Below are 25,947 nucleotides of genomic sequence, written 5' to 3' on the forward strand. Positions count from 1 at the left end.
AAGTATTCAATAAGTTAATAAATATTTTAAAACATAATATTTCTATTAGAAATATAAGCAAAGAAAAACCATTGTTTCCAACTTGAGTATCAGAAGGTCATTGAAGGCTTGGATGTAAGCATGAAATAAAGTTGAATTAGATGTTCCTTATTATGCAATTTCCCCAAAGTTAAATGGATCCCTTTAATAAGGCAGTGGTGTTATAGAACTAATGCTACTCTAAGTATCCTTGATTACTAAATATGGAATAATGCAGATGGTAGATTATTCAGGATTTGTCTACCTTTGCCTTCACCATGAGAACTGATTCATTGCTCATAAAAGCTCCTGCAGAGAGCAAACAAGTGAGGTGATGGACTTGAAATTCATTTTGGAACTTGTTAGAGGCACTGGTGAAAGGCTTGGTAGAATTGTAGAAACAGTCTCTTTATATGTTTTTTTCTTTCACAGAAACCTTGTTTTCCATCAATGAGATTTATTTGGTGACTAGAAAGTGGTTCGAGTGTTTTGACTTTCAGGATAAAGGAGTTCTTCAAAGAAGGACTTCAAGAAAAAAATCAAAATTTTCCTTCACTTAAATTTTTTCCCCATTTCATATCTAATATTAAGTTATAGTTTTCCTCTTAAGATTTATTACATAACCAAAACCAAAAAATATATATATATATCAAATATTTTTAAACTAACAGAACACATCAGTATTCACACAAGTAGCAGAAGATATTTTCATGTTAAAACTCAGTTCAGTTCAGTCGCTCAGTCATGTCTGACTCTCTGCGACTCCATGGACTAAGGCACACCAGGCCTCCCTGTCCATCACCAACTCCCGGAGTTTACTCAAACTCATGCCCATTGAGTTGGTGATACCATCCAACCATCGTCCCCTTCTCCTCGCGTCTTCAATCTTTCCCAGCATCAGGATATTTTCCAATGGGTCAGCTATTCGCATCAGGTGGCCAAAGTATTGGCATTTCAGCTCAACATCAGTCCTTCCAATGAATATTCAGGACTGATTTCCTTTAGGATGGACTGGTTGGATCTCTTTGCAGTCCAAAGGACTCTCAAGAGTCTTCTCCAACACCACAGTTCTAAAGCATCAATTCTTCGGTGCCTACCTTTCTTTATAGTCTAGCTCTCACATCCACACGTGACTACTGGAAAAACCATAGCCTTGACTAGACGGACCTTTGTTGGCAAAGTAATGTCTCTGCTTTTTAATATGCTATCTAGGTTGGTCATAACTTTTCTTTCAAAGAGTAAGCGTCTTTTAATTTCATGGCTGCAGTCACCATCTGCAGTGATTCTGGAGCCCAAAAAATAAAGTCTGCCACTGTTTCTACTGTTTCTCCATCTATTTGCCATGAAATGATGGGACTGGATGCCATGATCTTAGTTTTCTGAATGTTGAGCTTTAAGTCAACTTTTTCACTCTCCTCTTTCACTTTCATCAAGAGGCTTTTTAGTTTTTCTTCGCTTTCTACCGTAAGGGTGGTGTCATCTGCATATCTGAGGTTATTGATATTTCTCCCACCAATCTTGATTCCAGCTTGTGCTTCCTCCAGCCTAGCATTTCTCATGATGTACTCTGCATATAAGTTAAATAAGCAGGGTGACAATATACAGCCTTGACGTACTCCTTTTCCTATTTGGAACCAGTCCAGTTCTAACTGTTGCTTCCTGACCTGCATACAGGTTTCTCAAGATGCAGGTCAGGTAGTCTGGTATTCCCATCTCTTTCAGAATGTTCCACAGTTTATTGTGATCCACACAGTCAAAGGCTTTGGCATAGTCAATAAAGCAGAAATAGATGTTTTTCTGGAACTCTCTTGCTTTTTCAATGATCCAGCAGATATTAGCAATTTGATCTCTGGTGCCTCTGCCTTTTCTAAAACCAGCTTGAACATCTGGAAGTTCACGGTTCACGTATGAAGCCTGGCTTGGAGAGTTTTGAGCATTATTTTGCTAGTGTGTGAGATGAGTGCCAGTGTGTGCACTGGCATATTGAGTGCGTATTGAATGTAGCACTTTCACAGCATCCTCTTTAAGGATTTGAAATGCTCAACTAGAATTCCATCACCTCCATTTGCTTTGTTTGTAGTGATGCTTCCTAAGACCCACATGACTTCACATTCCACAATGTCTCGCTCTAGGTGAGTGATCACACCATCGTGATTATCTGGGTTGTGAAGATCTTTTTTTGTACAGTTCTAACCACCTCTTCTTAATATCTTCTGCTTCTGATAGGTCCATATCATTTCTATCCTTTATTGAGCCCATTTTTGCATGAAATGTTCCCTTGGCATCTCTAATTTTCTTGATGAGATCTCTAGTATTTCCCATTCTTTGTTTCCTCTATTTCTTTGCACTGATCACTGAGGAAGGCTTTCTTATCTCTCCTTGCTATTCTTTGGAACCCTGCATGTTAAATGTTAAAATTGAAGGACCTTAAATTTCATAAAGAATCAAGCAAATATGAGCAACAAAAATATCTAAAAAAAAACTTTTTTAAATAGAAAGAATGACTTTAAATCAATTACTTTTATCAAGAAAGGAGCATGAATTAAAATAATAAAATCTGTGAAAACTACTGATGTTCCATATTCCAATCTGTTTCCCTCAAACACCACACACCCATGTTCATTGTATGCAAAAAGAATGATTTCAGATAGAAGCAGTATGGAGGTTTCCAGAATTGAGCCACTGGAAGACGAGTGATGAAACCCAGTAAGATAGAACTGACTCAAAAAAGAGGACAGAAATGAGGAGAGGAACAACTGCATGGACATCACTGAAGTCTAAGTTCTGGCTGTTAAAACTACTAATCCATAAAAATTTATTTCTCTGTGAGTCACAGACTTCTGTTTTTATCACTCATTAGGCTTTTTAATAGTTGCTAGGCCCCTGGGACTCCAAAAGACAAAGAAAAATGTCTTTTATACACTATATTGGAAAACCAGAACCAATACAGTGTGCTTAGTTGTTCAGTCATGTCCAACTCTTTGTGACCCCATGGACTGTAGCCTGCTAGGCTCCTCTGTCCATGGGGATTTTCCAGGCAAGAATACTGGAGTGGGTTGCCAAGGCCTCTTGTATCTTCCTAACTCAGGGATCAAACCCAGGTCTCCCACATTGCAGGTCTATTCTTTACCATCTGAGCCACCAAGGAAGCCCAAACTAATAATAATAGTGATAATATTAGATGATAAATTACTGTTTACCACATACACCATAGGATGTGCCTCATGAAAAACAACAGGACTGCTAACATACATTGAGCATTATGACATACAACCACTGATGAAAATTTTTACATGCTTTAAGTCATGTATTGCTCACAACATTATGATGTAGACCATGTGTACATGCACATTGTTGCACAACCATTAGAGCTTTTTTCAAATCCTGAAGAACTGAAATCCCATTACCCATTCAATAATCCACAAGCCCACCGTTTTACATTCTGTCAGCATGCATCCATCTATGCTAGATACCTCACAGAAGTGGATTCACACAGTTTGTCTTTTTGTGATTGATTTCATATGTCACAGAATTTTTGGAAACATACAAAACTATGCTCATGCAAAAATCTTAACGATCATTTTATAAGGAGGCTTTTTATTATTACTACTCACCAAAAAGAGCAATGACAACTGATAACTTGTGTTTTTATGACACCAATGAAAATTATTTTAATTTACTGATTTTTGTATTTCTAATAATTTGCCTAGGGCAATAAAGGTTTTAAATTAACAAATGCTACCTATGACAGACAAAATACATATCAATAGGAGATACTTAAAATAAAATTTACTATCAATAAGATATTTGATACATTGTGCATTGTTAGTATGAAATGAAAATATCTCCTGCATATCAATAAAGAAGAAATGTCACAGCCATCAGTGATTTCTGGCCTCCAAAGGTGAATGAGGGCTCCCACAGCTGCAATCCAGAGGATGCTGCCACCCTCCAAGGTGACTGCTGAAGAGCTGGGCAAATGGAAGAAGCAAGGTGAGCAAGGAAACAGGATTGGCCCCAGAGACCTAAGGTGTGTAAGAAAGGAATGAATTCAGTGAGCCCAGAGGCTTGCATCTTCCCATACACAGAATGCTACATTCCTTAACTTGATACATGGTCTTTGATGTTCAGACTGCCTGCTCTTTTTGTTGCAAACTTAGTTTGCAAAGTTCATGAGACAGACTTTTTACTTTGTTTTATGGTGGGCTTCCGTCTATGGGGTCACACAGAGTCGGACACGACTGAAGTGACTTAGCAGCAGCAGCAGCATGAAGTAGATGCTATGTGCACTAACAAACGTACTTCTAAACATGTCTAAGCTTTAATTTTATTTTCTTCCTTTTTCATAAGTGAGATACTTCTTTTGCCAATTATAGACCCCAGAAACCTAGCTGAAATTAAACATTGTATATTCCCAAGACAAGGAGTCATCAACATTTGCATTTAAAATTTTATTCTTAAACTAAAACTTGAGAGCACCAGAGGCAAATAAGAGCCTCACGCTCTTGTAACCTATCAGATAATTTTATTGTTAAGAACTATTTTTCTTTCTGTACAAATGACATTAAGTAGATAGTGGTTTTTCTTTTGTAAAAAGCCTTCTAAGAATGTTACAGTCCAGATTTCAAACAAGCATTTTTTTTCAGCAAAGCTCAAATTTTCTGTTCAACATTGTTCTTTCATGACCTCTGATGGTGAAAACGTAAACTGACATTACAAATACCAACAGAAATAATGCCACAAATTCCATTTATCTGGTTAGTGAAGCTCCTTTCCCTTCTTTTCATATTAATTTACCTTGAAAATGTAATGGTATCAATTATTCAATAATCTAGAAAGTGTTGCACAAGTTCATACCACTTCAAAGCATAAGAAACTCCTCTTATTCAGTCTATAAATCTCTAAATGTATGTGGGTTTTATAAAGCAGAGTGAACATTTTAATGCTGCAACAGCTTACTACTGTGACAACTAGCTCTCAAATGGGAATGGAATAAAGTTTGGATAAGCTGAAACAATTATTTTAATTTTCAAAGCCATCACTCTTCCTACATCTGTCTATACATGAATAAGGCAGCATGATTGCATATTGAGACCTGAATTATTTGGATGTTTATTTATTACTTCAATTTAGTTAATAAGATTACTGTCTCAACCTGAGTTACTCCCAAAAGGTACTTTATCTGGGAATATGACCCCAGAGGTCTTCCCCGGTGGGGCTAGTGATAAAGTACCAGCCTGCCAATGCAGGCGACTAAAAGATATGGGTTTGATCCCTGGGTTGGGCAGATTCCTTGAAGGGAGGCATGGCAACCCACTTTAGTATTCCTGCCTGGAGAATCCCATGTACAGAGGACCCTGGCAGGCTACAGTCCATGGGGTCACAAAGAGTCGGACACAATTGAAGCAACTTACATGCATGTACATGATCCCAGAGTCCAGGAATAATGAATAAGGGAGTAAATACAGGCAGGAAGGAAAAACTGAAAAAAGGATGAATTATCAAAATGACTATGGCCAATCTATGTTGGATTCCACAGGCCTTCTAAGAGACTGAAATGAAACCCATGAAAAAAATAGAAGGGGGGTTTCCTGGATGCCTAGTGGTTAGGACGCTGCACTTCCACTGCCAGGGGCTGGATTCGATATTAGGGGAACTAATCCTGCAGGACTTCCCTGGTGGCTCAGATGGTAAAGCATCTGTGCCTACAATGCAGGAGACCTGGGTTCGATCCCTGGGTTGGGAAGATCCCCTGGAGAAGGATATGGCAGCCCACTCCAGTACTCTTGCCTGGAAAATCCCATGGACGGAGGAGCCTGGTAGGCCACAGTCCATGGGGTCACAAAGAGTCGGACACGACTGAGCGACTTCACTTCACTTCACAATCCTGCATGCCTCGCAGCTCAGCTGGGAAAAAAAAAAAATAGAGAATGATTTTTCAATGGGCTTTCATCTCACATAGGGCTTCCCTGGTGGCTCAGATGGTAAAGAATCTGCCTGCAATGCAGGAGACCTGGGTTTGATCCCTGGGTTGGGAAGAACCCCTGGAGAAGGGAATGGCAACCCACTGCAGTTGTCTTGCCTGGAGAATTCCATGGACAGAGAAGAGCCTGTCAGGCTACAGCCCATGGGGTTGCAAAGGGTAGGACATGACTGAGCAACTAACACTTTCAACCCTCATAGGTTTAGTGGCCCTCAGACTTTGATTACCACATACCACTCGTATGTTGCACAAATGTGGTAGTTCAGTGGGCATTCCACACCCATACTTCTTGCCAGAAAATGTTCAGGAAAGGAAACAAGAGGCTCACACCTTGGCCAGAGGTGAGGCACTTTCCCGTGGCACCTTCATGAAGCTGGTCAAAGTCAATGAGAACTGGTTGTAGAAACAGTGACTTCAGTATAATGCAGGGCCAAGTGAATTTTAGGTGATATACAAAGTGGTCGCTGATGCACTAGAACCTTTACAACACAGAGATTCACTTTTTCTCTCTATTGACTCCAAATCTGTCACCAAGTCTCTTGCCACAGGGCTGCTGCTGCTAAGTCACTTCAGTCGTGTCCGACTCTGTGCGACCCCATAGACGGCAGCCCACCAGGCTCCCCCGTCCCTGGGGTTCTCCAGGCAAGAACACTGGAGTGGGTTGCCATTTTCTTCTCGGGTTTGTGGAACTAGCTACAGTCCCTGCTGCCACAGTTGGTCCTCAAAGCTTGATAGTCATTATCTCTCTTCTCTATCACTGATTTTAAATTTTTCTCACCATGGTCAGTATCTCAGCTGACCTAAGGTTGTTTGCCTGGAGTGATCCAGACCTTCTTCCTCTAGGTTTGATTTGCTTTGCCTTCATCATGATTTCCCTGGGGGCTCAAATGGTAAAGAATCTGCCTGAAATGCAGAAGACTAGGTTTCAATCCCTGGGTGGGGAAGCTCCTTTGGAGAAGGGAATGGCAATCCATCCAGTATTCTTGCCTGGAGAATTCCATTTACAGAGAAGCCTGGTGGGCTACAGTCCATAGGGTCACAGAGAATAAAACACAACTGAGCAACTAACACTTTCACTTTTCTTCAGGGCATAGTTGCTGTAAGTGCAATTCATCATGATCACCTGTCACAAAACATAAAAAGATACATTACTCAAGCTGTTGGATATTTTTCCCTGCCTCCATCATACGGCAGTGATTCAAACTCTTTGTGTTAATAAGGGTAGGTTACCCTTGCAAATAGGCTTCCCAGGTGGCACTAGTGGTAAAGAATCTGCCTGTTAATGTAGGAGATGCAAGAGATGTGGGTTTGATTCCTGGGTTGGGAAGATCCCCTGGAGAAGGAAATGGCAATCCATTAAAGTATTCTTGTCTGGAGAATCCCACGGGCAGAGTGAGTCTGGCGGGCTACAATCCATGAGGTCTCAAAGAGTTGGACACAACTCTTGAGTGACTGAGCACATAGTCTTACAAATGTACTAACATATTAATTATCTTTTGCTTGATGATCCAGGAGCGAGGAGACAAATTACTCAAATGAGGAGCCCAGAGTGATCAGGTGATAATTTCTGTGGAACTCTTTTACTTTGACCTCTGGTGGCTCTGATAAATGGCCATAAGGCCCTCTATGGAACTGTAGTGAGAATGCTTATAACCAATCTCATTACATTACACATACTTCCTCAAGGGCACTCACCTTCCCTTTGAACCCTTGGTCACTAGATCTATTGAAATTAAATAAATCCAGAAACAGGGTGAAGGATCTGGATTTTCCATTTTGATAGCTGACATTAGCATTCTCTTCACAAGATCTCTTTCTTTATTATACACACACACACACAGACATACACACACATATCAAGTAATCACTCAATCAGCTGTCCACTTAATCTCATCCCTCAGAACACCATGATTTATTAGCTATCGGCACAGATTTCTGCAGGTCAAGGCAACCTCATTGGTATGGCAGAATTCTGCCCGTTTCACTAATTACAGCCATCTTGCCTTTGATAATTTTGTATTGCTATTGCCACTGAGAAATCTCATAACCCCACTGACAATGGGGAAGCTAGATCCAGAGCAGCATCTCCTGTTAAAGACTCTGACCTATGGAGGACAGAAATCACCAAGTCCTTTCACACCAATGAATTTCTTCTTGCCTTACTGAAGGGAATGTCCTATAAGTCCTCCTAAGGAGCAAAGTCAGGTGCTAGGCTCTAGATATCACATAACAAAACTACTCTAACATTCTCATCTCTGTGAGCCCCCTAACATCTTCAATAATACTCTGCCAAAGCAATTTCAGCATCTCTACTTCATCTGCTTCTTGGCCATTTCACATTCAGGCTTCAGGGAAACATCATAGCAGCAAATGACCAGCACCTGGTGTTCTCACTTGCACATTGAACTCCAAGGCATGAGTGAGTTTCCCATGTCCATAAATCCTTATACAGCCTTATTTTATCCTCCTTATCAGTTCAACACTCCAAAGATCCTCTCTTTCACGTGTTCCCCTGGTTCCTTTCTAGTATGTATAATGTGGGACCTGCACTTTCTGAAAACCATTTTCTCCCAGAGCAAGGATTATATTTCCATGCTCAGGTTCTGAGCCTTGACCTGAGTCACTGGCGCAGAGATGGTGAATGGTGGCAGGGCTGGATCCTGAAGAGGACAAGGGTCATGTCGTGAGTTGCCTTTCTCACATGAGGGTCCTAACTCAAGATAGCCAATGAGACTGTGCCTTCATTCTCTGTTGCACACTTATGCTGAAGAAAATGATGATCTCCTCAAATGCCCATAGAGGTCCCTGCCATTTATGATGTGCTTTGAATTGATTTTGCCTGACCTGAAGCAGTTATTTTCTTTATTTCAAAGAATTCAAAGAAATCAATAAAAATCCAGCCATCCTTATAATTCCCACTGCCACCATACCATTCAACTATAAAGTAAGTATATGAGTCAACTCTCATTTTCCACCTGTACCTCTGCCCAACCAACCTCATATGAGGACGCAGCGCTGTGTTTCAATGGTTGTCACCAACCCATTTCCCATTAGCAGTGGAATCTTCATTGCTATCTGACTGCTGAGTTACCTAAATACCATCCTAATGATCCCCTTTCCAGGGTTAATCGTGATCTATCCATCTTTTCTAATGTTTACCTGAAAGCAGAACATGAGACACAGCTTTGCACGAGAGTCATCTATTAATATTCAGAAATGGGTTGCCAAGTAACAGTAGCCATAAACAAAGAGTGACACAGGATGGAACGCCAATACAAGAATATGTTAACAAGTTGGTCTCTGTGGTGAACAACTGGCTCTGGATCCAGAGGACACTCTTGTTAGTCTTATGAAATGAGTATCAATTCTGTCCAGGGTCAACAAGGAAAATCATTTGTTCATCAGCTCCAACCCCCATTGATCAAGCTTGGACCTACAGAGATTAATTTCTGCACACTTCCAAGCTTCAAGCATTGAGTGCTGAGTGGGTGCCCTCAAGAGTCAGAGGAGCCCCATGGATCAGAAAGCCAGAGGTCCACACTGTAGGCTGGCACTGCAGCCTGGTCCAGGCAGGCACACGGATGAGTTACACCTGTGTGTAGCTAGTGACAGCCTGACTGGAAGTGGTCCCAGCAGTTGCAGCTAGAGTGAAAAATGAGGCCAAGAAGATCTGAGGCTAACAGGTATCTATGAATGACTGTGAAGGAGGCCTAATTTGCAAAATGCTTCCTAATAAGTAAGGATGGGTGAGAAAGGTTCCTAGAAGAAATGAAGGCTAAATTGAAACCTAAACCCCTAAAGGATGAGTAGAGTGCAGCAAGAATTTATAAAGAGGAAACAGGTCATTTTCACAGAGAAAGTAGCTTTCTCCATCTCTCAAGGGCTGAGGGAGCTTCTAATGTCTTCTAACCACACCCTACTTCTCCTACAATAGCTGTGCTTGTACAGAACTGCAATTGTCCAGTCACTTGTCTATCTGCTCCACTAGATCAAAGACTCCACCAGGGCAGGGATTATGACTGTCTTCACCCACTCAGCACTTGTTAGAAACAAAAATATAGACTTAATTGAATTGTCTTTTAGAGTGTAAAGAGGTGAAGCTCCTAGCAACTTAAGTGCTCAATAAAACAAGAGCTTCTTAAAATCTCTATCATAATATTATTGAAATCTTTATCACAGGGCACAGTTCCTGGCAAGCACACATTTGTATTACAATAAACAACTGCTGAAAGAAAAGTTCAGGTAGGACACGATGAGGTCTTTATGTCTGCCAGCATCAACGCTTTCGATTGATGCTGATTTTTCTTTTTATATCCTAAAATCTGTCCTCTGAAACTCCAACGTGTTTTGTTTTTATTTTTTTAGAGGAAGAAATAGAAAAAATAAAGTAAAATTCAAGAAAATAATTGTAAAATGCCGCAATAGAACAGGGGCAAAGGAATAGTGGGAAACCACAGAGATGCCCTGATATACTAATAAGTAGGGCTTGGGATGTGTCTGTGTATTTTCAATTTCTTGTCCACTAGATGGTGGAACAGAGTCCCTGTCTTGAAAACAGAGCTCTTTCCTGAAAACAGAGTTTCATTCACGACGCGCACGCAGGGCGTTGCACATGAAGGAAATCAGTCAATATTTTTCAAGATTTCCTCTTGGAAAGCAGAAGGCTGAAATAACGCGGGAAGAGAAGGTTTGGAAGAGATGAGAAGCGGTGAGAAACGCTGAAATACTAGGACCAGGGGAGCTAAACTACATTTCCCAGGAAGCCACGGGCGGGTCCGCCACACCCCTCACTCCTGTTCCCGCGCTCACGACCCTGTCGTACATCCAACACCCCAAGGAGCACAGGGAGCGCCGCAGAGTCTCCAGTGGTGCAGCAGCAGCGGCTCCCGCCCGCCAGACCGTCCTGCTAAGCTACGACCACTCTAACCTGCGCTCGCGGAGGAGAGAAGACGCAAACTGCAGTCCCTCTGCGCCCGCAAGCCACGTGACCAGCTCGCCTCTTGTGGTTCCGGAGGCTGGCGGCGGAAATCCGTTACTCTGGCAACTGGCTGCCCCCCACCACCCCTTGGACCTTCCGGGAAAGCGCGGAATTCGGAAGCAAAGGTAGGTGAGGCGTGGATCCCTGCTTCCCGCTCGGTTCAGCAGCGTCCAGACTGTGCTCAGACCTGCTTCTTGGGGCCTTGAGTTTCGGGTCACTCCCCGACTCCACTGCGAGCGCCTTTGTCTTCTCGCGGACGCCACACGCGCGTCTCCTGGGGCCGGGTACTCGCCGGCCGGGATCCGCCTTTAACCTAGAATTTGGGGCCAAGACCTTAACCGCCGCCACCCTGAACTGAACCGAAATGCAGAAGAGGGGGAGGAGGTGTTACTGCGCAGGTCGGCCAAGGTGTTGTCCAAGTCTCCATACCTCCCGCCTCTAAAAAAGGAAGCTGGGGTCGGAGCTGCTTCGAGGAGCTACAGTCCATAAGTTGGCGCAGACCCGCCGTTGGATTCACGAGCGGAGACTGGAGAGAGTTTAGCGTTGCGCGTCACCATTGCATAGTTTTTGTTGACCTTCCCTCCCTCCAAAAGATGCTCAATTTGTTCTAATTGGTACACTCCAATTTGTTTTAGGTAGCTTCTGAGTCTTAATAACTCAATCCAGAAATTTGTTTCTGGAAGCGTCCCCAGTATCAGGAACAGTGTATTTTGCAAAACTTTTAAATATGGATTGATAATTAGCTGAATGATAAAACTGCACGAACTCTGCCTTTTCCTTTGCTGAAGGGAAACAGTCTTTTGAATATCCTAGTTTTTAAAAGTTTTCTTTAGAAGCCCTGGTTTAAGAGATGTTAATACATACACACACACACAGATATGCATAGATTTAGGAAATATTGTGGAGACCACTTTCTAATAATTGGATATTAAGAATGAAAATGCAGTTCTGAACTCTTCTAAGTATAATGCACACTGTAAAAGCTGCTTGTTAAATCAATTTTATTAATGAATTAGAAATCTCTTATTCAGTTTGCTGATCAATGATTATACGTATATGCTAAATCATAAGAGAAATGCCTGTGCAGGAGTGGGATCACTGGATCATATGGTAGTTGTAGGGAAAGAGCAAACTAGCCAAAATGGCAGTGGTCAGGCTCTCTCACCCCAGGGCCTCTGGCTCTCACCTCACATTTTGTCAATACATGGTTATGTAAGAGCTGAGATCACATAGTAGTGGGCCTGCACGTAACCTATAGAAGCTCCACCTGAAAAGTTCTTGCCTCTGCATTATGCCGGGTTATGACTGTGTCTGCTGGGTCAACCAGGGCAGAATACATTGCATCTGCTGTGCCAGTCAGGAGAGACAAATATGTCTGCAGTTCCTAGGGTTCTTTGAGTTTTCTTCCAATTTATGGCTGGCGACTTGCCTACCCTGGGTTCAGCGAATGGAACAGTGAGATATAGCAAGACAGTAGTTATATTTTTGGTTTCTTATAAAGAACCTCCATACTGTTCTCTGTAGTGGCCACACCAGTTTACATTACTACCAATAGTGTAGGAGGTTTCTTTTTTTTCACACCCTCTCTAGCATCTAGTGTTCCTAGACTTTTTGATGATGGCCTTTCTGACTAGTGTGAGGTGATAGCTCATTATAGTTTTGATTTGCAATTCTCTAATAATTAGTTATATGCAGAGTACATCATGAGAAACGCTGGGCTGAGTAAAGCACAAGCTGGAGTCAAGATTGCTGGGAGAAATATCAATAACCTCAGATATACAGATGACACCACCCTTATGGCAGAAAGTAAAGAGGAACTAAAGAGCCTGTTGATGAAAGTGAAAGAGGAGAGTGAAAAAGTTGACTTAAAGCTCCACATTCAGAAAACGAAGATCATGGCATCTGGTCCCATCACTTCATGGGAAATAGATGGGGAAACGGTGGAAAGAGTGGCTGACTTTATTTTGGGGGGCTCCGAAATCACTGCAGATGGTGATTGCAGCCATGAAATTAAAAGACGCTTACTCCTTGAAAGGAAAGTTATGACCAACCTAGATAGCATATTAAAAAGCAGAGATATTACTTTGTTAACAAAGGTCCATCTAGTCAAGGCTGTGGTTTTTCCAGTGGTCATGTATGGATGTGAGAGTTGGACTGTGAAGAAAACTGAGCGCCAAAGAATTGATGCTTTTGAACTGTGGTGTTGGAGAAGACTCTTGCAAGTCTCTTTGACTGCAAGGAGATCCGACCAGTCCTGGGTGTTCATTGGAAGGACTGATGCTAAAGCTGAAACTCCAATACTTTGGCCACCTCATGCGAAGAGTTGACTCATTGGAAAAGACCCTGATGCTGGGAGGGATTGGGGGCAGGAGGAGAAGGGGACAACAGAGGATGAGATGGCTAGATGGTATCACTGACTCGATGCACATGAGTTTGAGTGAACTCCGGGAGTTGGTGATGGACAGGGAGGCCTGGCGTGCTGCGATTCATGGGTTCTCAAAGAGTCAGACATGACTGAGCGACTGAACTGAATAATTAGTGATGTTGAGCATCTTTTCTTGGGCTTCTTGGCCATCTGTATGTCTTTGGAGAAACGCCTATGTAGGTCTTCTGCCCATCTTTTCTTTTTTCCTTCCTTTTTATGTTGAACTGCAAGTGTTTTCTGTACACCTGAAATTAACATAACATTGTAAATTAACAGTATTTCAATATTTTTTTTAAAGAAATGTCTGAAGTTCAAGTCTGCCTGTTTTTTTGACATGATATGGATTTCCTTAAAGGATGTTTATTATCTCTTTCCATTTAGTGTTTCCAATGTTGTAAACACTTCAGAATGTTTACTTTGGAAAGTGAAAAGTATTGATAATGGCCCACTGTTCCAAAGAAGAGCTGGATGAAGAGTTTGAACAGTTCATGAAAGAAGTAAGTATATTTTTAGAAGCTGTGTGGTAAATTGTCTCACCAGAAACTCATTTCTTCAATTCTCCCTTTCACCTATAAGATACAGTCAGTCATCAGGCTCTGTCACCTGTCTCCAGAGTATATCTATCATCCCTCTAGTGCTCTCCCTTTTCACTGCAGCCATCCTAATCCAGGGCACCATTATCTCATTAGGCTACTGCAACAGCTCCTACTTCCTGTCCCAGCGGTCCTTCACCACACTGCAGCCAGCATGGTCTGTGACATAAATCAGACCCTGTTCTTCCCATGTAAAACACTCTATTCCTTCCCATCACATAGAGAATAAAATCCAGACTGCTTCCTGGGGCTGACAAAGCCCTAGTGCTTTTGGGTATGTCCACCTCACTGACTTTATACCATTCCTTCCCATTTTCCCGTCATGCCTTTTTTCTCCTCCAGATATGCCAACTTAATTCACGTTAGGAGCTTTGTACTACTAGCTGTTCCCTCTGCCAGTACTAGGAGCTTCCCTGGTGACTCAGACGATAAAGAATTTGCCTGCCATGCAGGAGACTCGGATTCAGTCCCTGGGGGTGGGGGGGGAAGATCCCCTAGAGAAGGGAACAGCAACCCACTCCAGTATTCTTGCCTGGAGAACCCCATGGACAGAGTATCCTGGCGTGCTATATATAGTCCATGGGGTCACAAGGAGTCAAACATGACTGACTTTCAGTTTTCATGCCAATAATGCTGTCTATTCCTCTGTTCTTTACCTGGGTGGTGAAGATCTCTTTTTAAAAATCCTACCTGAGAGAGGTTTTTTCCCTATTGACCCAGTAAAAGAAAAAGTAGCCATCAGGTTCCTTCATAGTATACCATGTACTTAATTATCCGTGTTGCACTTAAAACCGTTCATTATTTTACTTCTTTAGCTCTGTTTTCTGCCTCTCATAAGAATAAATGGTCTATGACATAATGGCTGTATTTTTTTAATTGAAGTATAGTTGATGTACAACATTATATTAGTTCAGATAGTGATTCTGTCTTCATAGATTATATTCCATTTAGAGTTATAAAATACTGGCTATATTCCCTGTGCTGTATGATATATCCTTGTAGTTTGTTTTAAACACAGTGGTTTGTACCTTTTAATTCCTACCCCTGACACTATTTTGCCCCTCCTCCTTTCTCTCTTCCCACTGGTAACACTCGTTTGTTCTCTATATCTGAGAGTCTGTTTTCTGCTTTGTTCTATTTCATTCATTTTACTTTTTTTTAGATTCCACATGGAAGTGATAACATACAGTACATGTTAACCCTGAGTTTTTCCACTAAATATAATACCTTCCAGGTCCACCCATGTTTTTTCGTATGACAAAATTTTATTCTTTTTATGGTTAAGTAATAGTCCACCATCAGTTCAGTTCAGTCACTCAGTCATGTCCGACTCTTTGCGACCCCATGAATCACAGCATGCCAGGCATCCCTGTCCATCACCAACTCCTGGAGTCCACCCAAACCCATGTCCATGTTGGTTGGTGATGCCATCCAACCATCTCATCTTCTGTCATCCCCTTCTCCTCCTGCCCTCAATCTTTCCCAGCATCAGGGTCTTTTCAAATGAGTCAGCTCTTCACATCAGGTGGCCAAAATATTGGCGTTTCAGCTTCAGCATCAGTCCTTCCAATGAACACCCAGGACTGATCTCCTTTAGGATGGACATGTATACATATATACCACACCTTCTTTATCCACTCATCTGTTGATGAATATTTGCTTCCATATCTTTGGTAATATAAATAATGCTGCTATGAAAAATTGGGATACGTTTATCTTTTGAATGAGTGTTTTTGTCGTAAGAGATATATCCAGGAGTGGAATCACTGTATCATATGAAACTTCTGTTTTTCGTCTTTTGAGGAACCTCCATACTGTTTCCATGGTGACTGCACCAATGTACATTCCCACTAACAGTGCACGTGGATTCTCGTTGCTCTACATCCTCACCAGCATTTGCTATTTGTAGCCATTCTGATAGGCTTCACAGGTGGCTCAGTGGTAAAGAATCCACCTGCCAATGCAGGAGACCTAGGTTTGATTCCTGAGTCAAGAAGATCCCCTGGATGAGGAAGTGGCAACCCACTTCAGTATTCTTGCCTGGAGAATCCGTTGGACAGAGGAGCCTGACAGGCTACGGAGGTTGCAAAGAGTCAGACGCAAATGAGCATGCACAGAGCCATTCTTACAGGTGTGAGGTTATATCTCTTTGGAGTTTTGATTTGCAGTTCCCTGATTAGTAATGTCGAGCATCTTTTCATGTGCCTGTGAGCCATGTGTATATCTTGTGCCCATTTTTTAATTAGATTTGGTTTGGAGCGGGGGTTGCTCTATTTTTGATATTGAGTTTTGTGAGCTATTGATGTATTTTGAATATGTACCCTTTATTGAACATATTACATGTGATTGTTTTTTCCCATTCTGTAGGTTCTTTTCATTTTGTCAATGGCTTCCTTTACTGTGCAAAAGCTTTCAAATTTGATTAGGTCCCATTTGTTTATTTTTGCTTCTGTTTCCTTTGCCTTAGGAGATAGACCCAAAAAATAACTGCTATGATTTATAACAAAGTGTTCTGTCTATGTTTTCTTCTAGGAGCTCTATGGTTTCAGGTTTTACGCTAGGTCTTTAATCCATTTTGAGTTTTTTTGTATATGATGTGAGAACTCTTGTTTTACATGGAGCTATTAAGTTTTTCCAGCACCACTTACTTAAGTAAGAGACTTTTTTCCATTGTATATTCTTGTTTCCTTTGTTGTGGATTTATTGACCATAAATGCATAGGTTTATTTCTGGGCTCTATTCTGTTCTATAATGGATGTGTCATTTTTGTGCCAGTACCACAGTGTTGTGATTACTGGAGCATTCTAGTATAGTCTGAGGTCACAGAGGTTAATACCTCCAGCTTCATTCTTTTTTCTCAAGATTGCTTTGGCTATTCAGGGCCTTTAATTGTTCCATATAAATCTTAGGATGATTCTAGTTCTGTGAAAAATGTCGTGCATGTTTTGATAGGTATACATTAAGTCTGTAGCTTGCTTTGGGTGGTACGTACATTTAATAATAATCTTCCATGAACATGAGATTATCTTGCCATTTCATTGTATCACAGTCAGTTTCCTTTATCAGTGTTTTTTAGTTTTCAGACTGTATTGCTTTCATGGGCTTCCCAGGCGGCTCAGTAGTAAAGAACCCACCTCTAATGTAAGAGACAGGGCTTTGATCCCTGGGTCAGGAAGATGCCCTGGAGAAGAAAATGGCAACCTACTCCAGTATTCTCACCTGGGAAATCCCATGGACAGAGGAGTCTGGCGGGTTACAGTCCATGGAATGGAGTCAGACACAACTTAGCCACTAAACAACAACCACATCTTTCACCTTCTTGGCTAAGTTTATTCCTATGTATTTTTTTCTTTTTGATGTGATTTTTAACACACATAGAGACTATTTTTGTCCATTCATATCTGTTAACATTTGCTTTATATATTTGTCGTAGTTTAGTCGCTATGTCATGTCTGACTCTTTTGCAACCCCATGGACTGTAATGCGCCAGTCTTCTCTGTCCATGGGATTTCCCAGGCAAGAATACTGGAGTGGGTTCCCATTTCCTTCTCCAGGGGATCTTCCTGACCAGGGATCAAACCCAAGTCTCTTGCATTGCAGGTGAGTTCTTTACTACTGAGCCATTATATTAGGTGCATATATTTTAATGAACATTATAGCCTCTTCTTGTGTTGATCCCTTTATCATTATATAATGCCCTGGGTCTTTATTATAGACTTTGTTATAAAGTCTATTTTGTCTGATATGAGTATTGCTACCCTTGCTTTCTCATTGTTTCCATTTGCATGAAATAACTTCTTGCAACCTCTCACTTTGTCTGAAGTGAGTCTCTTGTAAGCAACCTACAGATGGCTTTTCTTGGTTGATGTTGTTCTATCAGCCACCCTATGTCTTTTGGAGCATTCAGTTCATTGACATTTCAAGCAATAGGTTTGTTCTTACTGCCATTTTATTGCTTATTTTTGGGTTTTGTGCTGCTTCTCTGTTCTTTTCTCCTTTTTGTTTCTTCCCTGTGGTTTGATGATTTTCTTTAGTGATATGCTTGTGTTCCTTTCTCTGTAGTGTTTGTGTATCCATTGTAAGTTCAGACACATTCTAAAAGATCTATATTTTTTTCCTCCCCTCTCTAGTATTTTGTGTTTTTGTGCTTTGTGTCATATTTTACATCTTCAATTTTATCCCTTACTTGTTTATTGTAGTTACAGTTGGTGATACAATTTTTCTTTTCAATCTTTGTGACAATTTATTTAAGTGGTTGGTTCACAGCCTTTACTATATGTTTGTCTTAATTAGTGAGATTTTTCCTTTCTTATACATGCTTGCTTCTTATAACATTTTCTCTTCCACTTCTTCAACATTTCTTTTAGGATCATTTTAGTATTGATGAACTCTTCTAGTCTTTGCTTGTCCGAGAAGTTCTTCGTCTGTCCTTCAGTTCCAAATGATAATCCTGCTGGGTAGAGTATCCTAGGTTTTAGTTTTTTCCTTTTTAGCATTTTCAATATGTCATGTCTTTCTCTTCTGGCCTGCACAGTTTCTGCAGAAAAATCATCTGATAGCTTGGTGGGGGGAGGATAGGGGGTTTGCTTGTATGTGACCCTTTGTTTTTCTGTTGTTGCCTTTTAGAATAATCTCTTCCACTTTTAACATTTTAATAACTCTTCAGTTATGATATGTCTTGGTGCAGGTCTATCTGGATTCATTTTGTTGAGGACTCTCCATGCCTCCTATACCTGAATATCTGTTTACTTCTTCAGGTTCTTCTAGAGGCTTCCCTGGTGGCTCAGATGGTAAAGTGTCTGCTTGCAATGTGGGAGAGCTGGGTTCGATCCCTGGGTTGGGAAGATCCCCTGGAGAAGGAAATGGCAACCCACTCTAGTACTCTTGCCTGAAAAATCGCATGGATGGAGGAGCCTGGTAGGCTACAGTCCATGGGGTCACAAAGAGTCAGACATGTCTCTCTCTCTCTCTCAGGTTCAGGAAGTTTTCAGCCATAATTTCATCAAATAGATTTTCAACTCCTTTCTCTCTGACTTCTCTACCTGCGACCCCTACAATATGAATATTGGTATACCTGATGATGTCTCAGAGGTCCCTTAAATTGTTTTCATTTTTAAAATTTGTTTTTCTTTTTCCTATTTGATTATTCTGTCCTCTAAATTCTGCTGTTAATTCATTCTAGTGTGTTTTTCATTATAGTTGTATTCTTCAGATCTGATTGGTTCTTTTATATTTTCTAGTTTCTTGTCAGAATTCTCACTCTGTTCATCTATTCTTTTTTCTAATTTAATTAACATTTTTATTACTAATGCTTTGAACTCTTATCTGGTAAATTGTTTATCTCTGTTTTAGTTTTTGTTCTTTAGTTTGAAGCAAATTCCTCTGTCTTCTCATTTTGTTTAACTTTCTCCATCTCTGTGAAATTAGGTGAAACAGTTACCTATCCCCATCTTGAAAGGGTGTCCCTTTGTGGGAGCATCCCTATACAGTCTGTGTGCCCTGTGGCTTTGATGGGAGAGCTGGATCTGACGTTAACAGGAGTCATGTCTTTCTCCAGGGTGTGCTGATAGCTATCATTTTGGTAGGCAATGGAACTAGAGATGAAGATGCTCAAGCCAGAGCCAGGTGTCAGCCAGGGCTGCTTCTCTGCTCAGTGACAAACACTACCCTATGAGGGTGGGAGCAGGTCCCAAGTTGCTGGAGCAGAAACCCTGAGGGTCGGGTCCCAGCTGGTTCTGTTCCCTGTGTGTACACTTCCCTCTCCTAGCATTGTCATCTTTCCCTAGAGAGGAGCAGAGCTAGAGCAAGCGGGGCTGGAGTAGGGGTTTGGCTTGTTCCAGGGTGGTTATAGGACAGCAGCCAGAGTTCATGCAGTTTCAATCTGCTTCCTCCACCTTGTTTTGGGACTAAGCAAGTGTGTGCACACTCCTCACAAGCAGAGTTGGGTTTCTTACAGCCCTGTTGTCACTGGCTTTCTAATCAGCTAAGGAGACTCATGTTCCCAGTGTCAGACCCCAGGGCTGCTGCCCCAAATATGTAGTTCTAGGCACTTACTCCCCAGGGTGGGTCTCTGAGCCTTTTAATCCCCTTCCTTTTCTGTATCCCTTCCCTGGAGAACAGGTGCTGACCTGATCTCTTTTCTTTTCTTCCTACCCAAGTTCATGTGGATCTTTCTTATAGCTTGTGCCACGTAACATTTTCAAGGTTCATCCATGTTGCCATATCTGTTAGTACCTCATTCCTCTTTTGTAGCTGAATAATATTGCATTGTATGGATTTACCACATTTTGTTTACCTACTTATGAATTGATGGACATTTGCGTTCTTTATACTTTTTGGCAGTTATCAATAATGCTGCTATGACAATTGTATATAATTTTTGTGGGTGTATGTTTTCATTTCTCTTTTGTATATACCAGGGGGTGGGAAATGCTGAGTCGTGTGGTTTAATGTCAACGTTTAACCTTTTGAGAAACTGCCAGACTGTTTTCTAGGTGGCTGCACCATTTTACTCTCTCATCAGCAGTATATTAGTAGTTTTAGGCTTCCAGTTTCTCCATATCCTCAGTAGCACTGTTGTTAACTGGGGAACCAGCTTCTGTGTTTTGTTTTTTATGATCATAGCCAGAGAGCAATGTGGATGATTGTCGAAAGTGAGAATACCTTCTATGCATTAGACAGTGCCTGCCCGGGCATTCTCCATTTCTTTTATGATCTTTGCCACAACCCTGCAAGGTTGGTGTTACCTTCCCTGTTTTCTAGAGGTATAAACAAAACTACCTTATTTTGAAGTTAAAATTTGAACTCAGAAATCTGGCTCCAAAAACTTGCAGTCCTTCTTTCGTGTTCTTACATAGCCATGAGTTTAGGAGGAAAAGACTGAATCTGAGGGAGGTTATCAGAGTTGGGTAAACAGGGAGAGACAGAGAGGAGAGAGAAATGGAACATTTCAGGGTGACACTGAAGTTTAAGGCTGAGTGGAAAGTGATCCAGTGAAAATTCAGATGGAGTAAACAGTATTCTTTCCTTCCTTCTCCCCCTCTTCCTCCCTGGTGGTCAGGAAAGACAGTGAGTTCTTTTTGAACATTTTTAAATGGCGTTCTTACAAGTCATTGAAGAAGAGTTGTTTGCTTCGTAGGTGGAAATGTGCGTGTAATCATCTCAACAGTTTAGAAAGTCATTCCATTGCCCTAGTTGGGGGACCATACAGTGTCTTTGATAGTGGACAGATTTCAGTCAGGGAAAACCAATTTTGAACCCCAGCTCTGTTATCACTTACTGACAGTAGCAACCTGGGCAATTTGCTTAACTTCTCTGAGTTTACTTCCCTATCAGTAAATCTGTGCTAGATTGTTTGAAGAGTGAGATAACCTGCGTATAGATCCTGACATAAAGCAGGCAAGTCATTAATAAATGTTAGTTTCTTCTCCAGAAGAAGTGTTAAAGTGAGGGTAAAAAGGACTAAGAGCGGAGTTCTGGGTAAGTTTCATATTAACAAACGAGCAGAAGAGCCAAGAGCTAGTAGAGTTGGTTAGGAAAGGTCACAGAGATGAGGTGTAACCTGGAGGCGGTGGTACTGTGACCTTGAAGAGTTTCAGGAAGTGAGAGTTGGTCACTGTGTCAAATCCTGTGGTCTGTCAGGGACACAGGTGACGGTGGTTCTTTATTTGTGGATTTTGGAGGCCTTTGATGCCTGAGGAGAGTTGTTTTGGATGGGTACCAGATTTTAAGGAGTTTAGCAGTGACCTTGAGAAGTTAGAATGTATGTAAAAGAAAAGTGATGGGTGGAGTGAAAGGGAGATGTAGAACTAAGGACCTCTGCCTCTCTCTTTTGTTTGTTTTTGTTTGCTTTTTAATTTGTTGCTTAGTCTGACTCTTTTGTGATCCCACGTACTGTAGCCTGCCAGGCTCCTCTGTCCAAGGAATTTTCCAGGCTTGAATACTGAAGTGGGTTGCCATTTCCTTCTTCAGGGGATCTTCCCGACCCAGGGATCAAACCCACGTCTCTTGCGTTGGCAGGGGGATTCTTTACTGCCTGGGAAGCCCTTTTCTAATTAGAGGAGACTTGAGTGTTCATTCTTTTATCCTACGATTATGCCAGGTGCTGTGCTTGGCCCTGGGGATGCAGCAATGAGCAGGTTTAAGAACCTGAGGGAAGGCAGGCTGGGAGGTTGAGGAGGGAGTGAGTGAGAGATGCAGTAGGATTACCTGATAAGAACCTGGTGAGGAGGGAAGTGGGCCCCTCTGCAGGTTCTTCTTGGAGTGGAGGAAAGAATTTCTCTTCTGAGAGGAAATCAGTGTCTTAACAGGTGAGTTGAGTGGTAGAGTGAAGGCAGTGAGAAGAAGGCTGGTTTTGACCGTGGGGTCTTCATTTTCTCAGACAGAGATACTGGCTGAGAGGAAGGCAGGTAGATTGGATTTAGAGTAGCAGTTTATGATTGTGGTAAGATTTGGACCCAGAGGGTAGAAAAGGAGAAATAAAATTTTTTCATTAAAGTTTATTAATCATTGTGACAAGCACTAATTGTCAAGATCTAAGAGAAACATTTTCGGTGATAAATCTGGGATTGTTGAATATAGAATTCACTAGCTTGTATCTAATTTAGCTTTCAGATGATTCTTTCGAAAATTCAAATAAAACATCTAGACAACCTAAAGAAGTGAAGAAGAAAGATTCAGTGCCGTGGTGGATAACTGAAGATGAATTTGAAAGTGGTGGTGAGTGAAGTGAAAAGTGAAGTTGCTCAGTCGTGTCCGACTCTTTGCAACCCCATGGACTGTAGCCTACCAGGCTCCTCTGTCCATGGAATTTTCCAGGCAAGAGTACTGGAGTGGGTTGCCATTTCCTTCTCCAGGGGATCTTCCCGACCCAGGGATCGAACCCGTGTCTTCCGCATTGCAAGCATACGCTTTACCATCTGAGCCGGTGGTAAATACTGCTGATTTTAAATTATTTGACCACAAGGGGGCAGACAAGACTTTTGATTCTGGATTTTCTTACTGTGCTGTATAGGTTGGCCAAAAAGTTCCTTTGGTTTTTTTAAGTAAAACTAAAAGACACATTTTTCATTTTCAACAAGAACTTTATTGAACAACATATTCACCATTTTGTTCCACTACCTTCTTCCATTTTTCAGAAAACTTTGTAATTCCATCTTCCCCAAACTATCTTTTTGAGCAAAGAATTGTTCCAGGTGCCTTTTACAGTCTTCCAGGGAATTGAAATTTTTCCATTAAGAGAATTTTGTAAAGACCAAAGTAAATGGGCATCCAAAAGTACAGTGTCGTAAATACAGCAGATGAATCAAAACTTCCCAGCTAAGCTATAACAATTTTTGCCTGATCATTGAAGAAACTTTTGTTATCTGATGGAAGATCATGTGGTTTATATTGAGTAATTCTGGACGCTTTTCGTCAAGTGCTACCTTTAGTTGGTCTAACTGGGAGCAGTACTTGTTGGAAATAATTGTTTGTTTTTCCAGAAGAAGCTCATAATAGAGGGCTTCCTTCCATCCCTACCATATTACAACATCACCTTCTTTGGATGAAGACCAGTCTTGCATGGTTGGTGGTGGTTCATTTCACTTGCTCCACAATCTCTTTGGTTCCACATTATTGTACAATATCTGCTTTTCATCATCCATCACAATTTATTTTAAAAAGCACTGTTTTTCTTATGTTTCAGTAGAGAATTGCATGTGGAAATACAGTCAAGAAATTTTTTTTGCTTAACTTACGTGGCACCCAAAGTGATTAACATAACCAAACTTGGTGCAAAGGATTTTCACCGCTTGACTTGGATATTTTAAGTATGTCTGCTGTCTCCCACATGGTAAAACATTTATTGTTCTCAATTAATTTCTCGATTTGATCACTATTAACTTCAGCTGGACTCCCTGACCATGTAGCATCATCCAGCAAGAAAACTCCAGTACAAAACTTCACAAACCACTTTTGACACGTTCGATCAGTCACAACACCTTCCCCATTTACTGCACAAATCTTTTTTATGTTTCAGTAGCATTTTTACCTTTCTTGAAATAATAAAGTATGATATGCCGAATATGTTGCTTTTTCTTCCATCTTCAATATTAAAATGGATACTCAACAATTCACCAGTTTTGGTAAGGTTTTTTTTTTTTTTAAATGCACCCTGATATACCAGCTATCACAATATAATCTAACAAAGTTTTTTCTAATGAAGTTAAAAACAACTAAGCTCTACTAGAGCCATCTTTTGGAAAAAATGAAATGAACCTTTTGGCCAACTCAATATAAATATATAAGGAAAATAATACTAATAGTGAATTTTAAGCTTGCATTATTATATATATTAAGCTTACATAATTGAGAATCTGTTTCTGCATTATCACATTATTTTACATTCAAATAATTTATAATTACTTAGTTTTAGATGGTGAATAATATAGTTATATTTATAGTTATGTTTAATGGTAAATTGATTTAAGGTTTAATAAGATACTCTGCCAATGTATTAATGTCATTGCATTTGGAAGATTTTAATAGACCTGTTGATTTTGGTATCACTGTCTGTTAATTAACAGAACAAGGCAAATACCATTGTCTTAATGGTAAAGAACTCATTATTGATCCTATCTAGCACATGCTTCTACGTCTCCCAGAACTTTTCCTCGTCACATTTTTACAATGGAAAAAATTGCTCTCTTGCCTGTTTCCTTCATTATAGCTAGTATATGTGATACTGCCGAATTCATAAGGATCCCCAGGCTACCTCTGTTAAGTACCTGTGATAACAGAATCTGTGGATCTTTAAGCACTATTTTATGAACTGATAGGATTTCTGTGGTTCTTCTTTTTCCTTGTACTCCTTGACCCTCAACAGTAAATAATAAATATTTAATCAGTAAATGTTACACTTTAATAGTCATTTCTCTGTTCTTTTTAACACTTTGCAGTAAGGAATTGCCTTATTGAAAAATTCAGTGTATTTTTTCATAAATCTATGAATCTGTGCACAATGCTAAAGCTTGTATATGAAGAATTTTTTGTTTTAGAATCTTTCCCCGTATTGGTGCTTAAAAGGGATATTATATGATTAAGTACTATTGAAATAGTTGACAAAAATTTGAGACTTAGTTAGCTTTAAAATCTCTCTCCTAGAAAGTAGTGAATTAGAGTTGGGGTATGCAAGCTTATGCAAACTCACCCTAAAGGGAAAGAAGGAGTCCTAGACCAACACTTAATGTAACCTGATTAAAGAGACTAAATTTTTTTTTTAAAGAATATATCAATCAGTGGATTTGATTAGTAAGGGATACAAAGGGTACTTAGGAAGGAAACTTTGACAATGTCCATTTAAACACAGGGGAGAAGGTTTCTCTACCCAAGGGCATAACCTGGTCCCTTGTTCATTCACAGGCATTTACTGAGCTCATATTACCTTCTGAGTATTTGGCACTAGTATACAAAGACAAAATATGATTCCTGCCAGCAAGAATGTAGACGCTTCTAAGGGAGAACTGAACCACCCCTCTTGAGAGGAATGCATTTCTTAAAGAGACACCATTAAACATCAACATTGAGCCAATTCTGCCTTATAATTTTGCTTTCATTTTCAATTGCCATTAAGACAAAATGTTCTGCAGAGAAGGTGAAACTAATTCTGTCTCCTGGTTATACTCTTCATTGTCAATAACTGAATCAGATCTTGGTTTTGGTTGTATTAGTCTCTTGTGAGGTGGGTTAGTGTGGGTCACATCCCTGAGTCCAGCTTCAGAGCCCAGCTGAGACCCCTGGACAGATGCCTCAACAGCACTCCAACCTTGGCATGCATATTTTTGCCTGAAATTGCCTGATTTTCTGTGTTGAAGTTATTATTGGACCCATTAAAACCATTATTCACACAGAGCCATAAAATAATTTGATTCTGAACCTTTTCCAGTAGGACAGACACTAAGTAGGAAATTGA

General features: G+C 40.7%; 1 protein-coding gene across 2 annotated transcripts in view; it reads left to right on the forward strand.

Moving 5' to 3' along the window:
• Positions 1–10,832: 10,832 nt before the first annotated feature.
• CEP162 (centrosomal protein 162) overlaps positions 10,833–25,947 on the forward strand; it is a 99,949-nt gene continuing 84,834 nt past the window's right edge. Inside the window, exons 1-3 of one of the 2 annotated variants that reach the window (XM_055433902.2) lie at positions 10,833–11,104; positions 13,786–13,901; positions 22,604–22,715. In XM_055433902.2, the coding sequence (XP_055289877.2) occupies positions 13,845–13,901; positions 22,604–22,715 (169 nt within the window). In that variant the 5' untranslated portion in view covers positions 10,833–11,104; positions 13,786–13,844. The other variant, XM_055433903.2, reaches the window with a different exon arrangement.

The sequence above is a fragment of the Moschus berezovskii genome, chromosome 10 (genome assembly GCF_049115385.1).
Source record: "Moschus berezovskii isolate FMDL1 chromosome 10, NW_MosBer_1.0, whole genome shotgun sequence".
NCBI classification, from domain to species: domain Eukaryota; kingdom Metazoa; phylum Chordata; class Mammalia; order Artiodactyla; family Moschidae; genus Moschus; species Moschus berezovskii.